Source organism: Anas acuta, chromosome 3 (genome assembly GCF_963932015.1).
Source record: "Anas acuta chromosome 3, bAnaAcu1.1, whole genome shotgun sequence".
NCBI classification, from domain to species: Eukaryota; Metazoa; Chordata; class Aves; order Anseriformes; family Anatidae; genus Anas; species Anas acuta.
Window position 1 is genome coordinate 76,925,034 of NC_088981.1, and position 22,748 is coordinate 76,947,781.

The 22,748-nt window shown below is 36.1% G+C and overlaps 1 protein-coding gene across 12 annotated transcripts in view; it reads right to left on the reverse strand.

Moving 5' to 3' along the window:
• KLHL32 (kelch like family member 32) overlaps positions 1 to 22,748 on the reverse strand; it is a 121,373-nt gene that overhangs the window by 36,173 nt on the left and 62,452 nt on the right. For 9 of the 12 annotated variants that reach the window (XM_068677883.1, XM_068677881.1, XM_068677876.1 and 6 more), the window contains one exon: positions 992 to 1,207. The exons of 1 other annotated variant lie outside the window; for it this stretch is intronic. In XM_068677883.1, coding sequence (XP_068533984.1) covers positions 992 to 1,207 — 216 coding nt within the window. Of the gene's footprint in view, positions 1 to 991; positions 1,208 to 2,101; positions 2,201 to 19,970; positions 20,001 to 22,748 lie in introns of those variants that run through there. 2 more of the 12 variants (XM_068677887.1, XM_068677888.1) reach the window with 2 other exon arrangements.

Here is a 22,748-nt window from a genome sequence, read left to right on the forward strand (position 1 = left end):
AATTTGCTTTAAAAATCTGAAAGATAAGTAGATAAGTAACAGAGATTGAAATAAATATATGAAACACTCTTCTGACTCTCCATCTTCTCTGCTGGGCCAAGATAACCCACTTCCTAAAAGAAAGCACAGGTGTCTTTCAAACAAATTGCATTCTACCTTGAAATACCCTGAAATACTTTCCTTCTGTAAAACGACAGTGAAAAAGAAACCAAAAAAAGTGTTTGGGTAACAAACGTTACAGAGATTTACTTCTACTATATCACGAGCTGCAATTTTTGCAGACATATGATGGGAATGTTTCCAAGGACAGATTTTGTTTTAGTTTTTGTGTTTCTCTTTACAGACTAGACGTTTTTTCGTAATAGGTGTTTTTTCCTCCAACACTAGAGGTTACAACATAATGCTTGTATCTTGCTAATATTCTATGGCAAGCAACTCGGTGCTTTTCTGGATCCAACTTTTTTTTTTTTTTTTTTTTTTTTTAAGGAAATATTTGCCACAAACCTACTGAAGCCTCCACTCATCTCTGAGCAGAGTAGTCTGTTTGACAATCCTCTAGTTTGATTCAGGCAAAATCCGTTGCGGTGGCCTAAACAATTTCAAGGACTAATGAAGTTTCTCTGAAGTGAATGGGACAGACTGCAGAAGCAGGTTTGTCATCAGATTTGTGGCACTAGCCTCATGAGAGATGACAACAACATGCATTGGCCATCTCTTCCCACCAGCAAAGTTTTGATCTGGAAGAAAATCTCTGGCCACATTCAAATAAAACAAGTTAACCAATAAAACACAGTTCTCTTTAGAACAAACTAACTGCATTAACACAATACGACTTTTTAAATTTCATTTAGAAATTTCCCTCGGTTGTTACTCACAGCTTTTCTGCAAGCACTTAATTCTCCCTCAAGATTGCTCCAGGGATCCAAAGTAACAGAGCATTATTATGGCTTAGAGAGTATCACACATTCTGCTTGTTCACCAGTCTCCTTACCTGCCAGATTTGTTCTTCACTGAGTGAAGTGAGTCTATCACTTTTAAAAACCTCTCGAAGGAGACAGTATGGGAGTGCCAGGACTTCTTCAGGATGATTCTTCAATAGCTCAGAGAGATGTTTTACTAAGAAGTCAACCACTGCATTCTCCAACAAAGTGAGGTTGAAGAGGTCCGCAAGCTTATACAGGTCCAAGTAATTAAAACTATTTAATTCCTAAATGGGTGAAGCAAACAAAAAATATCTCAGAAAAAAAAAAAAAAGGAACAAAAAAACCACAGGTCTCAGATAATGAAGAAGGTTGTTCTTTTGGAAGCTGAGGAGAAGGAAGGTAATACAGTTTGAAATTAATTAACACGGATTCATTCAGAATGTATGTGCAAATGTTAACAGTGCATATGCAAATATATATGATACTACGCATTTATTTTGGAACTGCTACAGTTACATATGCATACAGCATCTATAAGAAATATGCCTTAGTACATAAAATAATAAACCAGCAGGATTTACACTGTATGACGAGAGCTCGCAGGAGTTAACAAGTGGATTAAAAAATGCATTTGTTAACTACAATAGTTTGTTACAAAACAATTGTTTCTCGTTATTTACTGTTCTGATAGAACTAGAGCATCTGTGCAGTACGATTTTTAGTTCCAAGAAACCTCACAAAATACAAGACTGTGAGCTACATTTTATTCTGTGTGCATTTATCTTCAATGAACAAATAGACCTTTCTTTTTCCACCCACTGACAGCAACATATAGGGGATGTTGGCCTCAAATTCTTTTTCCCCCTCCTTCTAGCAGCTGAAAACCTGCAGAGACAAAAGCTGCAGTAACTCAGGGAAAGAAGTTTTTGCATTCTGATAACAGGTAATGTATATTTACAGGTTAATGTTTTTGTCTTGGCCCCCCTTGGAAATTAGTGTCTGGACAGCTAACTATTGCTACTCTAAACCACGGGCTCCTCATAATTCATCCACATTAGAGAAAAGCACCCAGGACGTTTGGGAAGGGAGCCCATGTATCCGTTCTTTCTGTTCTCGCTGTATGCTCACACATCTCTTCCTCTCCCCTCCGCAATCCCGGTTTTCATCTTCCAATTTACCGCATTGCTCCCTCTCAGCAGCCTTCTCCTTGACCAGCTCCAGGTGTGAAAGTGACAAGAACTGTTGTCAGTTTCGCTCCGTGGTTCGTTAACACAGGGACTAGAGCAGGGAAGAGAAACAGACTGAATTAAGTCAATTTCACTTTCGCTGCTCTGCTGGATGGGATGGCAGAACCAAATGAAACTGACAAGAAATCTTGTAAATGTCAAATGAGCTGCACGGCTGGCAGATAGAGCAGAGCAACAGGGAAGATGGGAAAGTGCGAAGAGGGTTTTTTTGGAAGGTTTTATGGGCTACATCTCGAACGTGTGAATTGGGTGGCTGTCCCAATGACTGTGGAGCTGTTTATGCATATGCAATGGAGAGTGGAGAAAGAATTTTTTTCACCTGCTTAGAGAAGTCAGTACTGGAGGAAACTGAATCAAATTCCATCGCAGGCTCCTATTTGCTGCATTATCTCCCAACCTGAACGGTCCACCTCCACTAGCACTGTCGTAGATTAAAGGCAAATCCTATTCATTACCTACTTAAACTGCGACATAGGAGCTTCATTTTGTTTTCTTGGAAGAACAAAGAAAAGTTTTTTATGTTGTCAGAATAACCACTAACAGCCATCATCCCCCATGCCACAGAAATTCTGAACAGTTCTACTACATCACCTCCTCTTCACATTAACATAGAGGAGGTAAGGATAAATCCTCCCTAGTTGCAGACAGACAGACAGAAAGGAATGAATTTTACACAAGAAGTATCCAGCCTGTGCACTTGCTCCGTGACTCAGTGTCTGCAGATCACAAACAGCTCCTCACAACACCACATCGAGGATAGACACACAATGGTGGTACCAACATAAGGCAGTACGCAGTACAATCAAAGTGAATCACAGAATCATTAAGGTTGGAAAAGACCACCAAGATCACCTGGCCCAACCATCCCCCTACCACCAACTATCACCCACTAAACCATGTCCCTAAGCACCATGTCCAACGTTTCTTTGAACATCCCCAGGGACGGTGACTCCACCACCTCCCTGGGCAACCTGTTCCTATGTTTGACTGCTCCTTCTGAGAAGAAATGTCTCCTAATTTCCAACCTGAACCTCCCCTGGCACAACTTGAGGCCACTACCTCTTGTCCTAAAACCTTAAAGCATTTAACAAGCAACAACTATTTTTTCAAAAAACTTCTTGATTGAATGAATGTGAAACATCCCACAAGAAATTTACAATAACTCAGTGTATATTTATTGAGCTCTTTTGTAGTAAACAGCTATATTTGGGAAGGATAAAATAAACAAATAAGCAATGAAGCATTGGGAGTAGTGTTCCAACCAAAATACAAGCCCAACCACACTCCATTAAGGGTCAATGGAGGTGACTTATGGTGGTCTTCAGAAAAGGACTGAAGATAATACAGAAAAATCTTTCCTCGTTAGAGAGTAATGTGACACACAAATGCAAATTTTCCTTGAAAAATTTTCACATTTTCAAATCTGAAAGATACCAGTACACCTACATTTTTTAAATTGGGTATTTCTGATGATCCCTCAGGCTCCCCTACCCCTTAAATCAACACCAATTGAAGTTTTTGATGAAAGCTGTCATATAGTTGGAGAGGCTGAAGATACCTATGGATAAATAAATAAACTCTCATCAGCTGTTTGTTTACAATATTATTTATTTATTTCTATTTTTAAGTGTTCATTTACTCCAGATGTTTATTTATTTATTATATGTCTGCTTATTTATTTATCATGGGGTTTACTTATTTTTATTGGTAGGCTTCAGCAGTCTTTTGATGCTTTGTCTAACACAATGTGTTAATGAGCTGCTGGACACATGGTTTACTGCTTGATGAATACTGCAAGTATATTTTGTTAAAACTGATCTTGGCCTGTAATCAGAAACACTTATTTCTGGTTTTGCAAGGTTAGAATTGATCTACAGGTTTGTATTTCACAGCAAAAGTAGTAAGCAGTGCATTAGCTTTTACAAATGAAAATTACCAGACTGTCATTCCAATATTCCAACCAAAATGACACAGTACTATACATTACTGCCTCTGTGATGATACAAGAGGGCCAAAATGTCACACTGAGATTGCAAGATGTATACTACAGATCAGATAACCTAGCTCTCAATAGCTGGTAAGACTTTCAAAAACATCAGAATAAACGCAGTATGTAAGTTGCAAAAAAAAATACAGCTTATCTCCCAGCTTTAAAAAAAAAAAAAAAAAAAAAAGTATTAAAAGTATCAAAGCAATCACTATCAATTCAGCCTGATTGGCTTCCTATGAATAGATTTGTAAAAGTTAAACTCTCAATTGAATTTAAAAATTGTTAGATAAGTGAAAAATTAAATAGGATACTAAATTGGAAATTTATTTCTTGTCATGAGTTCTAGCAGTCTCTGGTTTCCATACATTTTACTATAGTGTGTTAAAGGAGCAGCTACAAAATTTTAAAGTTGTGCACATCTTTCTTCTGGAACTGTATCATTGCATAAGGTCTTAAAAAAAAAAAAAAAAAAAAAAAAACAACTACAAAACAGTCGTATGTAAATTACTGTAACTTTTAATCTCATTTATAAAAACTTTAAAATATATGCCGTCTATATTTTTTTAAAATGAAGGATGAAATAGGAACACAAGCAGAACTGTCACAGAGAATCAGGGAAAGATAGTGATCCTTCTTTCTTCTGATATAATGCATGTTACACTGAAATATGCAAACTGAACAAATGTGTCTAAGATCATATATACAGATCTTCAAGTAACAGATTCTAAAATCTCAGAGTGTAGTCAAATCAATTTAATAAATTGGTCAAATTATTTATCAGTGTCTACTTCTAAAATGATAAACTGTCTTTGATCCTGTGCATTCCACTTACTATACTTTCCTTCTCTTCCCAACTTCCAGAAGTAAGAGTCTCCATTGTTCTACATAACTGGCCTTCTGTTTCAGTAGCATCAGCCTCTAGATGCTGAACCAATTTAACAATGAACTGCCATTTAAAACCCTTGTTAAAAAAAAGAAACAGTTTTCCAAACAAACATAACCTGAAAGACTATATTTGATATTCAAAATAAATGATGTGACATTGTCTGTGTTTTGATACAGAGTTGTATTTTAATATAGAGATGTGATAAATTGTCAAACAGGGAAAATTATATAAATATTGTATTTAAATTACTTCCAAATCCATCTTTATTCGTTCATACTTTAAAGAATAATTGCATTGCAAAAGGTACAGAAAAGGATGTAAGTAATGGATTGATAAATTAGAGTTAATCATAACCAAGTACACAGTAGAGTACAATATACCTCTATTCCTCTGCTCCATGTTATAAATAGCAGAAAAAGCACAAGGAGAACTAAGGGGAAAGAATGCATTTCTTTATGACCTTATTTGAAAGATAAACTCCTTGGGGAAATACAATTTATTCAGATTATCAAGACCCTGCTGTGCAAATCTACAGTCTGGGAGCACACTACAGAGATCAAAAAATATTTACTTTATTCTGTTGGGTATAAAAGCTTTTAATGAATGCATAATTAAGACAGAAAAAGTATATACAGCTTTAGAAATTCCACTGCCAAGCCAAGCCATTAATATCCAAAGTATCATACCCAGTTGTAACTCCACCTGCTTCCTATTTAGATTACAACACTGTTGTAAATCAAGGTACTAAATGCCTAGCCCTGCTGCTAAAGCCGAGAGAGTTGCATTGTGACACTATTTTGTCTTCTCCTAAGAAGGGTTCAGCCTCTCTAAAACAAAAAAGGAGCTGCAAGGTCTCTGGGACAGGGATGTGTTTGCTCTCAAGCAGCACCTAGCACAGCAGGGTCTTGACCCCAAGTCCTCCCAGTTCTCTCTATGTTAAATACTACGAACTAGCTGCACCGTTCACAACAGAACCTTGATGTAAGTCATAGCAAAGGCAGGCTCTAAATAGATCAGCAATACTAACAAAGTGGAAAACTGTAGTGACAAAAATATACTTACATGGCAACAAAAGGGATCAACTCAGTTTTAAGAGAAAAAAATGCATTTTTGTTGGTTCTCACTCTTTCTATATCAGCACAGTTACCCATAACCTTACTTACCTAAGACCTAACAGATGAGACACATGCTCAACAGCACAGCAACAGGCATATTTCATACTAAGCATATGCACAAATCCCTCAAAAATGCATTTTAGATCTTATTTGAAGTTTTCTTGCACTAAGCACCAGAGCCATCCAGTTCAAGCATGAAAGACATTTTTGATAAAGTCCAGCCACACTGGAACAGCTGGGTCAGAATTTCACAGCATATAAAATGGTGTTTACATTTATTACAAGATCAGTGCAGAGGGTAGATGTATTTATAGACACAGTAAAGGATAACTTTTTAATTGACTTTTTTTTTTTTTTTTGGTAGATCACCACTTTCTCAGCACTTTATTTAATTCTTACTTTTGTTTTCTTTTCATGCTTAAAAGCATGAAAAGTTGTTTTGCATCCTTGCCGTTATTGCAAAGTAGGTCTTGAGCTAAGTACAAGAGCAGCAATAACAAAACAACTCAAGCCTATTATTTTCCCTCCTTCCTATGAGGACTTATCTCCCTTCTCACTCAGTACTTCTCTATATCTGCTTAGCTTTCAGTTTCTATCCTGCTGACTGGTGTTAGTGAGCACCCTCTTTGAAGGCACGCAGGAGGCCTGTGACCTTCACTAGTGCAATGGAAAGCTGTGACATTCCCAGATTGCCCGGGTGATGAGATGTGTTTAGTCTTTGAAAAACAAAGTGAAACGTGTAATATGCAGACACTCAAAAGTAAAACCAAAAGTCAACATTTTCTAGAATCTCAGAGGGATTCACTGAAGTGATTAAACGGTATAGGTATTTCTAAATAGCAATTGATCTGAATAAGTTATCTTAATTATTTTCTTATATATTACATACACACTTGTGTGTATAAGGGAAAGAAATATAATAATGAAACATTAAGACTACAGCTAAAGTTTCATGGTACCATTGGAACAACCACAAGTAAAGTTCTGCAGTGTTTCCAATAGCTCCTTTCCATTGCTAAGCAGATGTTGGTGTGGGAACTTACGTACCTGGTAAAAAAACCTCCCCAGATGAAAAACTTCACTGCTTAGAAAGGTATTCCTGGTAAAACAATCCTAACCACCAGTATTATTTAACAAATAAAAATACAGAGACAAAACGGAAAGTAAAGGTTAACTAACCCTTTGCTTGCCTCTTTTATACCATTTCAGACAGTCCACAGGAAGGATTTCTGCAGATTTATCATTTAAGTTTTTCCAAATTATGGGAACCTGGCCTCTTCAAACATTCTGAGAAATGACATAATCCTGTAGTCTTTACCCTGGCAGAAGTCACAGGATATTGGTACATCATATTCAAAAATATTTCATTACTTTACATTTTTGCAAACTCTTCAGAGGGACTACAGTGAACAATAAAAGCCGTAAACTTTGGCTAATCCATCAACCACCATCAATCTTGTATGCTAATGCTCACTTATCCCTTTTTTATTGCTAAGGATGTCAAGCCAGAAAGAGCAAGTTTTGTCCTTCAGAAATCCAAAGTTCACAGAAGTAGCAGTTACAAAAAACATTTACCATCTTACTAAAGAAAAAAAAAAAAAAAAAGAACTGTGCAATACCATTGCTTTCAGCTCTTTTGTAGAGCTTAGTAACAGTTTCAGGCCATGATAACACAGGAGTGGAAGCCAATTCCCCTACTATACTGAAAAAGCTCATCAATCCCAATTTAAGAAAGATCCAGCTTAAACCAGACTTTGTTCTTGCTCCCAAGTACAACTACAGGAAGACTCAGCTGATTTTGAGACTTTCTTCTCATTTCCAGCTTAATTTACTCCGACAGTCTATATGCATTTGTTCCTGTGCCAAAATTATCTTTTGTCTAACAGCTCTCTCTTTCTTCCCCCAGGTATTTATTCCCTTGACGTATTTACAGAAAGCAATCATATTCCTTCTCAGCCCTCATTTTGCTAGGCTAAAAAAGCTAAGCTCCTTTAATCCCCTCACGTAAAACAGGCCTTCCTGATCATCCTAGATGCCCCTTTCTACACCTCTCCCAGTCAGACTTCATTTACTCTTCTGCATGGGCAAAATCTTCACAGTATTCCTCATGATGTACAGTGCACTTGTGCACTGCCATTAATACTTCCTTAGCTTTATAAATTACCTTGCATGAAATATCCTAGGCTCAAGCCGCCTTTTTCTTGATGGTGTCACATTAGTAGCTCAAAGTCATCCTGTGATTTAATACATGAAAATTCTCTGTAAACTTGCTCCTCAAGTGAGACACAATAGCAGCCCTTCTGTCTGTCAGGCAGGACAGAAATGATTTGACATGTTACAAATGGGAATTGAATATGAGCCACTGAAATGCAGGAGATTCCACTAATGATGCTCAGAAATGATTTTCCAATTGCTTCCAATTTCATTTCATTCTATATGTGAGTAACAGACCTCATAATTGTTGTCCTGGTACAGACCAGTTACTTACTGGGGGAAAAATAATTTCAGTTATTTTAAGGCTTTTTTTCAAAAATAGGCAAGAAAATCCCCTTAACATTCTGAAACGCAAAATAAGTTTAAAATCAATATTAAGTATGAAAACTTTCCCATAAAGTGGTAATGCAAGTAAAAACGTTTCTAACACACAATATGTTAGAAAGTGATTTTTATCATTCATCCCTGCTCCCATTACCAATGAGAAAAAAAATCAGCATTACTGTTAGACCTGTTAACAAAGGTATTCAGATACCTGAGAGTTGCTATTTCCAATGCCCTTTTTTCTCACAACTTACTATTTTGCCAAAATTGAATATTTTAAAACTGAACTTTTCCAGCCTCCAAATGAATCTCTTCATGAAAACATCTCAAAAAGTTTATTACACATTATTAAGAATGAGACTGACAGGAAAAGGCTGTTGTTTTCCCACATTAAAAACATTCACAATGGAAATAGCTCGCTGGAGTTGCTGTCACTGAAAAACCTCCACAGACCCTCTCCATCAGCATCTGGAAAAATAAACAGTTGGATTTGCTCACTAATGACTTGTTTGAACTTTGCACCTAAAATCTCACCCTGTTCTATTTGAGCTCTCCATAATCTATCCCAGAGCTAACTGAGACCCTGTCTGCATCATTACCTATTGTGGGCCAAACACAAACTAGAAGACCTGAAGCTGAAAGTCTGTTTCTACTGTGCTGTCTATGAACTGCTTTGGAACCCTGGCAGGACAAAGACACTACCACATTCAAATGCAGATGCATGAACAAAACCCAGACCAGAGGAAGGAGCAGGAGAGCACATGCAAACAAGGAGCCCAGAGATAACAACTGGGAAGCAGTATGGAATTCAGCAACAGATTTACTAGAATTTACTAGAATTACAATTCTGAAAAGCCATGGCTCCTCAAGAAGACTGGATGATAATTCCTCAGATAGGCCTGCGTAGATGCAAACAAATAATGATGATGATGGACTAGCAGGGTAGTCACTAACTAGAAAAGAAGTCAACATTCATGATGTTGCACAAGGAGACATATAAGCAGAATATTCTATTATCCATAATTATCAATAATTACCAATATACTAACATTTACACTCTAGGTATAAATAAGAACAGGGGAGGTGTTCATGTATAAGGACTATATGATTCAAACAATTCTGTTTCATAATCTTTTTATGACATTTTATTTCTGGAACATTTCAATGATGTGTATATTTGCTTTGTAATAAACCCAGCGAGGGACTGCTCTAGTTAAAAATCTCTCTGCTTCAGAATCCCAGACAACAGCCTTCCACTGAATGCTTAAGGATTACAAAGCTAATAAACGCATCTAACGATGGAGAACAGGCAAGTGAGGTAGGCATCTAATCCCACCAGAGAATGAAATAGCTGTCTAAAACATGTGGAATGACTGGTTAATTAACACAGATACATTCTATCTCAGACAGATTTGCTAAACAACTCACAAATTAAGATTAGTAACTCCTAATGCATCATACGTATCACATCACCACAGCTTTCTACTAGCATTTGACTTGTGTGAAAGGAATAAGGCATCAGTAGGGAGCTTCTCTTGGGGAAACCTTGTAAGAACTCACTTTTCACAAGTATACAATAAATATTGGCAGAATATGGGGCAAATTTAGCACAATAAGTATTAGAGAAAGTTGGGAATTACAGTATTTCATGAAAGCTCAAATATTGATGACAAAGTGTGTGGTCACTAAATGATCCTGTTGCTGGTGAGTTAAATGGAGATGTGGAAGCATCAATAAAACAGTACCAAAATTGATATGGTAAGCATGGAATAATGTGAAGTAAACATAACGAATTTATGACAAGAAGCCATAGTCCTTTTCTAAAAGTATATGATGATGTCACAAAGAGACACAAAAAGGGCAGAAAAATTCAGCACTTATGTCTACTACTTTTTTTTTTTTTTTAAACAAAGAAAACAGAAATCTATCCCACACATGCTCCTGCTGTTTCACCACAGTTTTTTTTATCTGAAACTAAGGCAAATGTGAACAGAAATTACATGGCTTAATACCACCACCATGGACAGCAAAGCAAAGAATTTAAAAGGAACTAGCTACGGAGACCTCTAATCCAGAGTAAACACTGAAAAAGGGTAGGAAAAATGGAGAACCTGCAAAGGATTGGAGATCATGTCAGTGAACTGTCCATTAATCAGCCTAGTGTCACATAATGGATGGAATTAATTTAGGAGTCTATTCACAAATACAGGGAAAAAAAAAAAATAGTAAGACCTATCAGGTAAGTGTTGGATAATAGTATCTGTTATCTCTTTAGAACAAGCATGGTTCATTATATCAGCTACATTGACAAAATTCAGATTTCACCAGGACATCCAGGTAATCTATATACTTACTTTCTTTTTTCTTTTATTTTTTTCAATTACATACATTTAATAGGATATATCTTAGATGGATGAAATACTTGTTCAATGACAATCTCAAAGTAACTTATCAAGTATTGTAACATTTTCCAGGGAAGTCCTCAAGAAATTGATTCTTGATCCAACTCCACTAAACATATAATTGAACTAGAAAATGGTAAATTTTGCTATTAGAGTTTGCAAAAGATCCCATAAATCAGTGGGGTCACAAATTACAAGAATGACAGAATATGAGTATTGCCTGGCTTCCTTGGTAAAATGATCACTTTAAAAAGCAAGCAAGCAAACAAAAAGTATTTCTGAGAACCAGGAACATATCTAATACAGAAAATATAACAGGTTCTATTTGGAACAACACTTACAGGCCATACAGAAGGGACCGAGAAGCTGTCAAAATAGCAACAGGAGTTCTTAGCACAGTGCCGTGGCGAAGAAAAGGCTTGTGTCATAAAATGCACACTGAGTGCTGTCCAATAAAGGAAAGCAACATGCTTACTGCTTCATATAGCAGTTTTAAGACTACTGCTCAAATATTGGTCCCAGTTCTGAAGTCCACATTTTAAAGGTATGAAAATAATATATGCTAGAAAACCAACCTTGTAAGATTTAAGGTGCTCAACTTTTCTTTTTTTTAAAAAAAAAAAAAGTCTCCTAGAGGATTTGATCTTGTGCAAAGATAGTTATAACATGGAGACAATACATGAAAGCTAGAAAGTTCTGACAAAATTTTCAGAAAACTGTTTTTGTCTTGTGGATATAGGATCAAAATTACCCCGGTCTTTGTACTAGGCAGTACAGGACTGCTTGCACTACCTTCATGTGATTTCAAACATTTTGCAGCTCTGCATCTTAAGAGACTTGTTGCAGCTGCGGGAAGATACAACGGTACTCATCGATTAATAATCTGATCATAAGCATCTGAATGACAAAAACACAACGTTAATGGTGTATTGGAATATATGTTAATTGGAAAGCTGTTACCTGTTCACGTAGCTCTGTACTCCTACAATATCTGACCACCCAAAAAAAAATAAGAGATCTTGCACTCACAGCACTAAACCAAGACCAATTTTCATCTTACAGAGAAAAAGGTGGGCAGAAGGTTCAAGAAATTGCCCATGATGCAAAAGAAAAAGAACTGCAATTGCCTAAAACCTACTACACTGTTATAGTTGTTACAGAATTCTTCCCCTGTCCCAACTGTAAAACAATTTATGCAGTTTAGTGTATCAGCAAAATGTCTGTAACTTGTATAAGCAGTATGTCCCATTAAAATAAAACTTCTCTATAACATTGTCCTTAAATTTATGCAGCAAAAAGAATATCTCTCGTTTTCCCACGACTAGTAGCAGTGCTGGTTAGTAGGTTTACTACATAATAGTCAGAACTGATATCAGAAAGGAAACAAGATTTAAAGAAAAAAAAAATTAATGTGGGAAGAGAAGAATGAAAAAAAAAAAAAAGGAAACAACACTGAATAAAATAAAATAAGCTCAATAAAATGAGATCACCACACTTTAACAGGATTCATTTTTTTTTGTTTGTATTGTAAGCATTATTGACCAAGGATTCACTTACCACTCTCTTGGTCAGAAATTATGATAAATCTGACTATCAAAAACAGAAAACCTAGAAGGACCAAAGCTCAAACATCAAAAATGGACCTTGAGTCAATGTTTAGCAGTTCCTATGTCTGACCTTCATCAGTACCAAAAAATTCACAAGTGGTTACAAAACAAACACATAAATGTTCACATTGCTAAAGGTGCAAAGCATCAGGAAAGCATAAGCCTTCAAAGATCGAGATCAGATTTCTTTCTTTAGTTTCTAGCCATTTTTAACAAGAATAAAAAAATATCCTGCCAGTCTCAAATTGGTAACAATCAGAATCCTGTGCTTTACCATCAAGGCATTTTTCCACAAAAATATGTAAGCGAGAAATAGTTAATCAATGTTTTATATACATAAGAAAAAAAAAAAGGTAAAATTATCATTGGCTTAAATATGTCACCATGAAGCCACCACCTTTATAAGCAGAATGGATCATTGTAGAGCCAAACTCCAAGTGTTCACAGCTATATGTGCTTGCCAATATCTCAAAATTCAGAAGTATATGACGTGTCCTCTTCTATATCCCTCTTCAAACACTACCAGGAAGAAGTGAAACCACAGATACCCTTTAACAAAAAAAACTGGAAAGGCATTTAGAGGATGGCCATACATTAGCTGCAGAAATAAACTGTTTTTGGAGTAACTAGGCTCACAATAACAGTTAATAAAAATGGAATAAAACTCAGTGGAAAAATAAATAAATCGATGATTATTCCATACAATATTAATTAAAAATGAATCATTTTCAAGTTCAAGTTTTAATGAGAAATTTTTCTGAAATATCAAAATTTCACAGAATGCAACCACCTCTAGAAGCAAAATTCTAAAAACAGGTTATCAGAGACTACATATTCCTGATGTTGTTTTATGGTTTTGTTTGTTTGTTTCCTTTTCTGAATATTTCAATTCCCCATAAAGATGTAAAATGAGTAGAAACACCGTGAGCCAAGCAAAAAGAAAATGCAAACACATATGAACACTGATTTTGAAGCATATGACATCGGGCCCCCTAGCTTTCTCCTTATCTACAACATGCCATTTCAAGTCAATGAGAATTCTAGTCCTGATGCTTTTAGGGGACTAGATCTGTCTGTAGTTACCACAACACTTTCCCTTAGAACAGATATGGCTTATGGTAAACAAAGAGAACTCTGAAATGGAATTAAAAAAACAACAACAAAAATAACAACAACAACAACAAAAACTCCTTTGAGGAGCTTGGAAATTTTCACAACAGAAGTCAAAGGAAAGTTCCTGTTTATGAGGAAAGTCCAACCAACATACTACTACCCCTCTAATCTAGAGGACACAACCACTGCTATAAAAATTATAGTAGAGACAATATTATGTGATACTGTCTCAATTCCCCCTGAACTGCAAATAAAGTCTCAGTTTAATCAATTCAAGATCCAACACTACCTATGTAGTTACACACACTCTCTGGTACAAATCTCAAGTTATGAAAGACTGTGGTGAAACAGATGGGAAATTCAGCAACAAGTTCCTCCAAATTAATAAACAGATGTTTAGAATAGATTACATAGGAGAACAGGTGAATGAAGTTAGAAACATTTTTCAGTTTGGAATAGCACACTTGCAGGACATTAGTAATGGCTAATAAAGTTTTTCATACCACTAATCTTTAAGTTTCTATCATTAATTTTTAGAGTTGGTGAGGTGAACGAGGACAACTTACAAGTTTCAGAGCTCTCATTACACATTGGTTGAAGACTTCAGAAGACAGTATGTATACATTTACATTCATTCTGGGTTCAAGACCTGTTCACTACCCCATTAGACAAAAATAGATGTTTTTTTCTTTTAAAAAGAATTAGTCTAGATTATAATTCTGAAGCAAAATATTGGTTCCCTGGCAAATTGTACTACTGTGCAGTTGTGCAAGCAAAACATTGTACTTGATGGAATGTGCTGAAATACTGTCTTGTTTACCACTGCCAGCAGACCTGCTGGAAAACATCAACAGCCTTACATGGAACTTCTTTGCTTCTTTTTGCTCCCCTGTAAACTGAAGTGTTTCAGTGGAGAATGTTTCTCCCCTATCAGTTTTTAAATAGTATTTAAAAGTAGTTAAAACTAGATATAACTTGATGTTTTGGAAACTACTTACATGTATGAACACCTTGGGCTTTGTATCTGGGCATTTTCATTACAAATTATTCTTAACTAGTGCACCATACCAGTTGGGTGTGTTGTGAGCAGTTAAGATAGGTGGATCAAACAGCAATAATTAAACTATCAGAAAAATAAAAATAAAAATAAATAGGGGAAAAAAATCAACTATACTGCTTGGTATCAAGTTCAGACTTTTTACTTTGAAAGAAAGACGGTTGAAATGGAATATAAATGAAAAAAAAATTACAATACCTTTTTAATATCTTTTAAAGATGGACCAGACTGAGACATTCAGCCTCAGTTTAATACTTTAAGTGTCAAGATGCCTCTCAAATTCTATCATACCTCTCGTTATTCCTTTTCTTAATATAGGTTCAGCTCCTGCTTAACATTTAAACTTGAAATTGTTCCCTTTAAAAATAATAATAGAGCATTAAAAACATGAAGTATAGGGGAAATAAGAGAGAGTTGTTTTGTAACTAAGGAGGAAAAAAAAAAAAAAGCAGTTCTATTTTGACTAAGTCAGAGAAAAGAAAGGGTGGATAATCAACTATCTAACACAGTACTACTTCTGAGATAAAAATCAGTCTGCAACTCACCTCAAGCCCAATGCTCTCTCTGGGTTCATAGGTTACAAATGATTTATAATCATCACTTTGTACTTAGCATTCTATTTTTTCCCATATTGGTAAATACTTCATAACCAAAGCACTGTCATTTTTCCAAAATACCTTTGCTAAAATGGCTTAACACAACTCAAATTGTTTTAGATAAAGGCAAACTTAAATAAAACATCCCTCTGCTTCTTTACAGAAGGTTTAAAAAAAAATAGAAAAGGCTGTCTGTCTGGTGCCTGTATTCCCGTTCTTTCACATTAGAACAGTAAGTCTCCTCTTTCAGGTCACGTCTTCCACATAAAAGTGCTAAACTAATGCCGCTTAATGACAAATTAATGTCCATGAATAAAAAATACACCTCTAATAGCATAGAGTAATTTGCCATTACAATATCATCATTGGACATGCCCCTGGTTTAATACGATGTATTTAATTCATAACTTAATGAGTGATATATAAAAAGAGAGAGATGAACCCTGCAATTACATTTATGTGAGTCTGTCACCTTATTTGTAAAACCTTAGAGTCATTTACATTCAAATTAGAACAAATGAGTGATTTCACAAAGTGTAGTGATAAATGACCATTGCTGCACAAGACAGAACTGTATTTCCTGTGAAAACATTAACAGTTTCCTATTATTTGTTAAAAATTACAATGCATATTGCCCAGTGTTGTGTGAATAATGACTTTTTTACTGATTAGGTCAGAAGACTAATACGGAGGAAAAATAAATAATTTTTCTTTTCATTTTTTCTGATTTTAGCTCCAATTCATCTGCTCAAGCTGCTGTGGACTCACACTGCCACCTGCTGCCCACGCCTGGCTGCTAGGAGCCCGGAGTGCCTCATTCAGCTGGAGTACAGTAATTCAACCTTCGGGTTTTCACCTCTTACAACCAAATTTTTGTGCAAGACCAATAACTGTGCGTGTCACCGATGACACCAACAGATAAGGGTAGCTTCACTACCCAGTACAAATAACGCCATTTTTTGCTTCATGCATCTAAATTGCCCCAGTTGGTAAGGATAATTAAAAGCTGAAGACACAGGGGGAGGGGGGAGCATAAAACATTAGTATTGATCAGATGGTAATAAAACCAGAGAAGAATTTCGTACACTAAGCATTCTGGGATTTATCATTCTCTCTTTACAGCTTTATAAAACCACTTGAAGGCTCCCAGAAGCAGGGGTCTTTCAGGGGCTGAGGGACAGGAAGGTCACGCACAGTAGGCCACATCAGCTAGAAAAGCAATGTGAGAAGGGCAGGGAGGGAAACAGCGAAGCAATATAGGTTCTTTGTTATTGTTTAAAACACACACCAAAGCTACTCTGTCATCCTGATAGACATTTCTAAGAAAAGGAAGAAGTACCTGCCTCTCCCCATTTGTCACCTCTCCTGTGCTCTGATGCAGGCCATTGGTAAAGTGCATCCACACAACTAGCTAGACAACTGGATTTTTAATCTTGCAGCAATGGTTAACCTAAAAACTCCAGTGCCGTTTTTCACACATCTTTCAGTATGTCCAGTTCAGCCTTGTCAACTATTACTGTTAGGAAAAGCAGAACACACACACCCAAGCTGGAGGGCTCCCAACCACAGTGGCACTATGTTCTCATATCAGCCAACTCTCCAGGGGGACAATGTCCACTGTCACATCACAGCTAAACAGCGGCACATAGACCACAGAAAAAAATGAGATTCAAAGGGCCCATTTTTACTTTCCTCACTGACATCAACATAAAAAAAGGAGAAAAATACCACTTTTTTATTTTTTTTCTTTCTCCTGAGTCCTGTTCTAAGTTGGAATCCTCAGTAGTGCATTCTCATTTTATATATGTAAACCTGTATCTCTGTAATGTGTCTATGTAAGTTCAGAGAGAGGAGCTGAATTCCCCCAAGTTATTTTTGAGCTCTCAGCACGAGCTTTCCTAATGACTGTCAACAGCTCAATGACAACAGCTGACAAAACACACGCCTTCAAGAAACAGCAGGCTGGCACAGCAACAACTGGGTGCATAACACTGAAAACCAACAAAACAAGAGAAGACCTTTTTTCTCTTTACTTCATATTATTGGTATGGGAGGGTCACTCTCTCCACCACTAGATGAAGTTGTGTGGCTTTATAAAACACCAGTCTAATTCTTTGCGTGTATATATGTAGATTAAAAACTCAGTATTAGTTTAAAAAAAAACACACACACAAAAACACAAAAAAAAAAACACAAGCCTTGGTTGTTGATGACCTTTAGATTTTTTTTTTCCAGCAGTTTAATTTGCTCTATATGAAAAATCCAGGAGCTAAAATCCCAACTGAGCTGGGGCTTCTAGCAATACAAAGGTGATGCTCTCAATCTCTGGTGTAAGAATTGATTCATCTCTGAAGGACTGTATCTTAGTGAAAGCTAGGATTGTGTTGCTAGCACAGCTCTAAATAGTGAAGTTGAGTTTAAGAAAAAGAAATAGCTTATGAAGCTCAGGTACCCACAACATATCTAAATCATACACACTCTTTTCTTTCCACAAGCAGATTCACTTGTAGCTTTTTCTTTTTAAAGACAGTAGCAAATATAATTCAATCTGTAAACATATTAAAATAGTTTAAAATTAGTAGAAGAAAAGATCCAGATCATTAGTTGCTCATGCACTGGAAAGACAGATCTGTTTTATAAGCCTAGATTGACCATTAGGGTAGAAGGTTAAAATTCAAATGCCCCTACCCAAAACCATTTGCCTGCTTCAATTATTACCAAAAAATATTCCAGGTGGTCTTATTTTATCATTTGCAAGCTCATTAAATCAATCTAATTTATGTATTCCAGGCCTGGTCCTGCTCACTGTCTACTTTTGTATACAAGAATCCAGAGTACACTGCACAGAGGGGCAGGCTTCAAGAAGATTCCGACTGCTGCTGTACAGTTTTTTCAGGTTCATTTTATCATTCATCTAAACTGTTCTTTTTAGCTTAAAGTATCCCTCTTTACGGATGCTGTGGGTGACATTAGTAGCAGTCAAGCAGATATATACCTGTCGGAGAGTCCTATCCACTGTAATGAAGATTCTAAAAGGTAACTTAGAATGCATATCATTTAGCAGGGAACTTAATGCAGTTTAAAAAAAAAAAATAAATAAAATGGAAAATTTGGCATCAAACTTTTAACTTTTCTTGACACAAAAACATTTATGATCCCAAGAGCAATTTTTAACAGTCGGAAAAACTTTAATGGCAATCAGGATCAGCACTCATGCTTACTGTACTTGCTGCTCCTAGCTACTGAGAGAATAGGAAATGCTGGAAATCATTGAGTACAACAACAGTCAGCTAACATTATTTCTAGCAAGGCTGCACTGAACATGAAAATATGCAACTGTCTAACCATGAAACATAAATGATAACCGAGACTCTTTCAGTATGTAATTGGTTGTTCATAAAATGTTCCTGATCTAACAGAAAGTTAAATGTGAACAATCATGCCATATCCTGCCTCTCCGGCTGAAACCAGTGGTTTCTTTAGACAGTTCTGCAACTTCTAAACCCTTCACACAGACCTATAGTCTTATTACCTTGAATGCAATACAAGTGGTATACAGAGCTCCGCTAAAGACAATAAAGACTTAGTCTTCAGAAAATACACAAAAAATCACTTAAATCTAAGATTTCAGAAGTGGAAAGTCTAGGTCTCTGAATGCCAGTGAAAATTGACCTCTGGTTTAAAAACTGATTACTAAAGCTATATCCACAGAAAACTGAGCAGATGTTATTCAGTAGAAGGAAATTCCATGAAAACTCATATCCTCAATAGCATTCCCTCCCTATTAAGACTCTTAGATTGTAGAAATAATGTGCAGTTTGATATTCTCTTTGCTATCAAAAGTGCAAACAGTTGAGGAAGATGAAACTTCTTACAGCTAAAATCAGCTATAAAACTCAGACACGTTTCTGAAACAAATACTTGTATGTTCTGAATAAATCTCTCTGCCCATATTCTGTTGCATGAGAAAAAAAAAAGTGGACAAGTACCCTTTAAAAAACGTTTACAAACTTTAAAGTGCAAAGTAGGTCATCACAAATACACTATCTAATACCATGCTCTCCACAGCTCCAAGAAGTCCCATCTCAGATCTCCATCTACACAATTAAAGCCTCCCACTCACTTTCTCTTGTCTTCTCCGATGTCACAGTAGGACAGCTGTGGACAACTGGAACTTTAACGGATAAAATTCTTAAAAGGAAAATAAAACAGTCGAATAACCCACTCCTGTTACATTTTGAACAAACCTGTTTGTTGCAGCTCTCTGCCTTAGCCTCCTTGGAAAAACCTCAGCCAAAACTGACAATCAGTTTTAGCTAGAAGATGAACTCGGGAAATGAGACTTAAAGAACTGTATGCACACTCTGCACACAAATGCTGTATGCATGACCCATGGACTTAAGTACAATTCAAGCTACACTAGGCTCATGTCTTCAGCTTAGCTTTCCCACACCTACATAGCAGCAATACAGCTAAGAGCAATCAACTTGCCTTACCGTTTGTTTAGGCTGAGACGGATGTGTGAGAACTCAAGCCTCGCTTCAGTGTTTAAAGTACCTGAGAATTATGCAGACATCATGATAGGAGAGATTCATGAATATGTATGTATCTCAACTAAGATATATCAGCATGCTTCAAAAAGTCCCTCTACAAAAACAAACTAAAACCAAAAACCCCCAAACAGCAGAAACTGGGGAATAATGACAATTCAAGACATGACACTACCAGGGTGGAAGTCTGCACAACATAAATCTAGAATTATGATCTAAAATAAGGATTGCTTGGGCATTTCTTTTGCTTGCAAATAAAGAAAAAATGAATTAGATTTATTTTTTTTTAATAAAAATTAGTAAATTATCAATCCAAAATTAGCAAAACATTTTCCAATGGAAAATGTAATCAACATTAGATGCTACAGAGCATTTGATAATGTGAAGTCTATGAACGATAAAGCACACTTAGTGAACCAGCGCTGTTGTCAGAAACCTCCATTTTGTCATGTTATCATAAATGACTTAGATATAGATATTACCTAATTGGGGGCAGGGGGTAAGATTGTTCCTCTCCTTTTTTTTTTTTTTTTTCCTGACATGCCTTTGATCAAAAGCTCTTTGTAAAAATACCATACACATGATTGAAACAATTTGTTATAGAAATCTTTTTGAGATCTATCAACAAATTAAATAAACTGCTCAGCTGGTTGGTCTGAAAGAAAGAGAATGTATCTTAAATTAAAAATAACTTTTTTTTTTTTTTTTTTTTCCTGGAGACAACTGAGAGGAAATTCCTTAAAAATATCAGGGAATATAAAAGTCAGTGTTGGCTGGAAATTAATCTGACCCCAGTGCACTGCAAATCATCTTTGACAAGATAAATTAAATCAGTACAGTCTTCTTTGGTACCTCACAGGCTATAAATAGGCCTCGGTACAAATATGGGCCAAGTAAATAATATTTTTATCCAAATACAATGCTCATTGATATCTATTAATATTTTCATATTAATTATATGTTACGGGCCCCACATGTGTTAATAGGAAATATAAAAATGTATATCTTGAACTCCAAAAAATTGATATACTTTTGGAATATCTAGAGAAAAGGGCATCTTTAAAAAGCCCTAACAATAAAACCAGCATCCATAGAGGCTGTTTCATCCAAAAAAAATAATAAAGACAATCCTAACAAGTTAAAACTGTACATCATTATTACACAACAATAATAAATGACAGCTAGGACCCACGTATTTCCTGAATTTATTCTAAACTAAGCTAAACTAAATTCATAACTGAACAACTGAAAGCAGCAAGAAAAAAAAAAAAAAAGTCACTGTTACAACAAAGAACTCTGCCGCACCCTGGGATTCAAAAAAACTAACATTAGAAAGAACAGAAGGGTCAAGCATTATTCCCTTCACATCTGTATCATAGCATAGGAGGTCAGATGTGACAAGATACCCCAGCTACCAAATGTAGCAAGGATATGTGTGGTTTTAAGGAAAACTTCTCTAACTATGCTGCTTTTACTTTTACAATAGATATTTTTAAAATTGTTCCACTGTATGTAGAACAAACATGTATTTGATAGAATTAATTTAGACCCTGTAAGGTATCACACTCTTTATGCACAGTACCTTGTTGACCTCTGCTAAAAAGGCTTACACAACAACTCAAGGTTGATTACTTGCATGGACTGTAACTCTGCGGAACAAACAAGGCAGATAAATTATTACGCTGATCTTTTCAGGCCACAAATCTGCCTACAGATATGCCGCGTCTGGGCAAACCTGCTAAATAAATACAGAGCCTTATATGATGTAAGCTATAGTCATCCCACAGATCTCCACACTGATTCCAAACCTTACAATGAGACCACTTAAAAAACATTTACAGAACTATTGCTATAACTCTGTCTACCAATACACATTCTGCCCCTTATTCGCTACCCCTCCTCCCTACCTTATTCCTAACCTCCATAATTGCAAATCTTTACACTGCGTCTCACTTCCTCTTGATTTTCACACCAGCACAGATTCAGTTACCCTACCTCGGTACACTACTCAGAGAACAACAGACCTCTCACATTATTTGAGTAACTATTTATTGATCATCATCTCCATAGGACTTTTACTGGTACATGTATGTTAATAACAGAGAAATTTGGCAGCAATGTTTGCTCACTGGCTTTTGTTGTTGCTTTTTGTTTGTTTTACTAATTCATTAACAATCTGTTCCTAAATGCTTGACTATGGCTTGCATATCAAGGACTAGATCCAAAGCACTGTTAATACTATGTCTATTCACTGATTGCTTCCACTTCAGTGACCTGCGGATCAAAAAGCATTTAGACGGTGCCAAGGGAAGAGCTACTAATATCACAGGCTGTTCCACATAAGTCTTCATTCTTTATGACCTAAATTGGGCACATAACTGCACCTTTCTTGCAGTCCTCTCATGTCCCTACCTCACCTGCACTACAATACTCGGCTCCATTCCTACTTTATTTTCCTAACTTCTTTACTGCAATGGTCTCTTTAGTCCAATTTCTGTCAAAGAGCATGTAAGCAACAAAGAAATGCTCACACCGACTGATTTTGTTATGGGGGCATTAAATATATCGTATGACTATCAATTTTGGACCTGAGTCTTCTTTCTTATTATAGTACCCCCTTCCCATGCCTGCTTGACAGCTGCTGGGCCAAATGGTTTTGCAGCTTATTTGGCTTCTCACATGTCCTGTTTCTTCAAAGACCATCTATCCCATTACATTCCATGT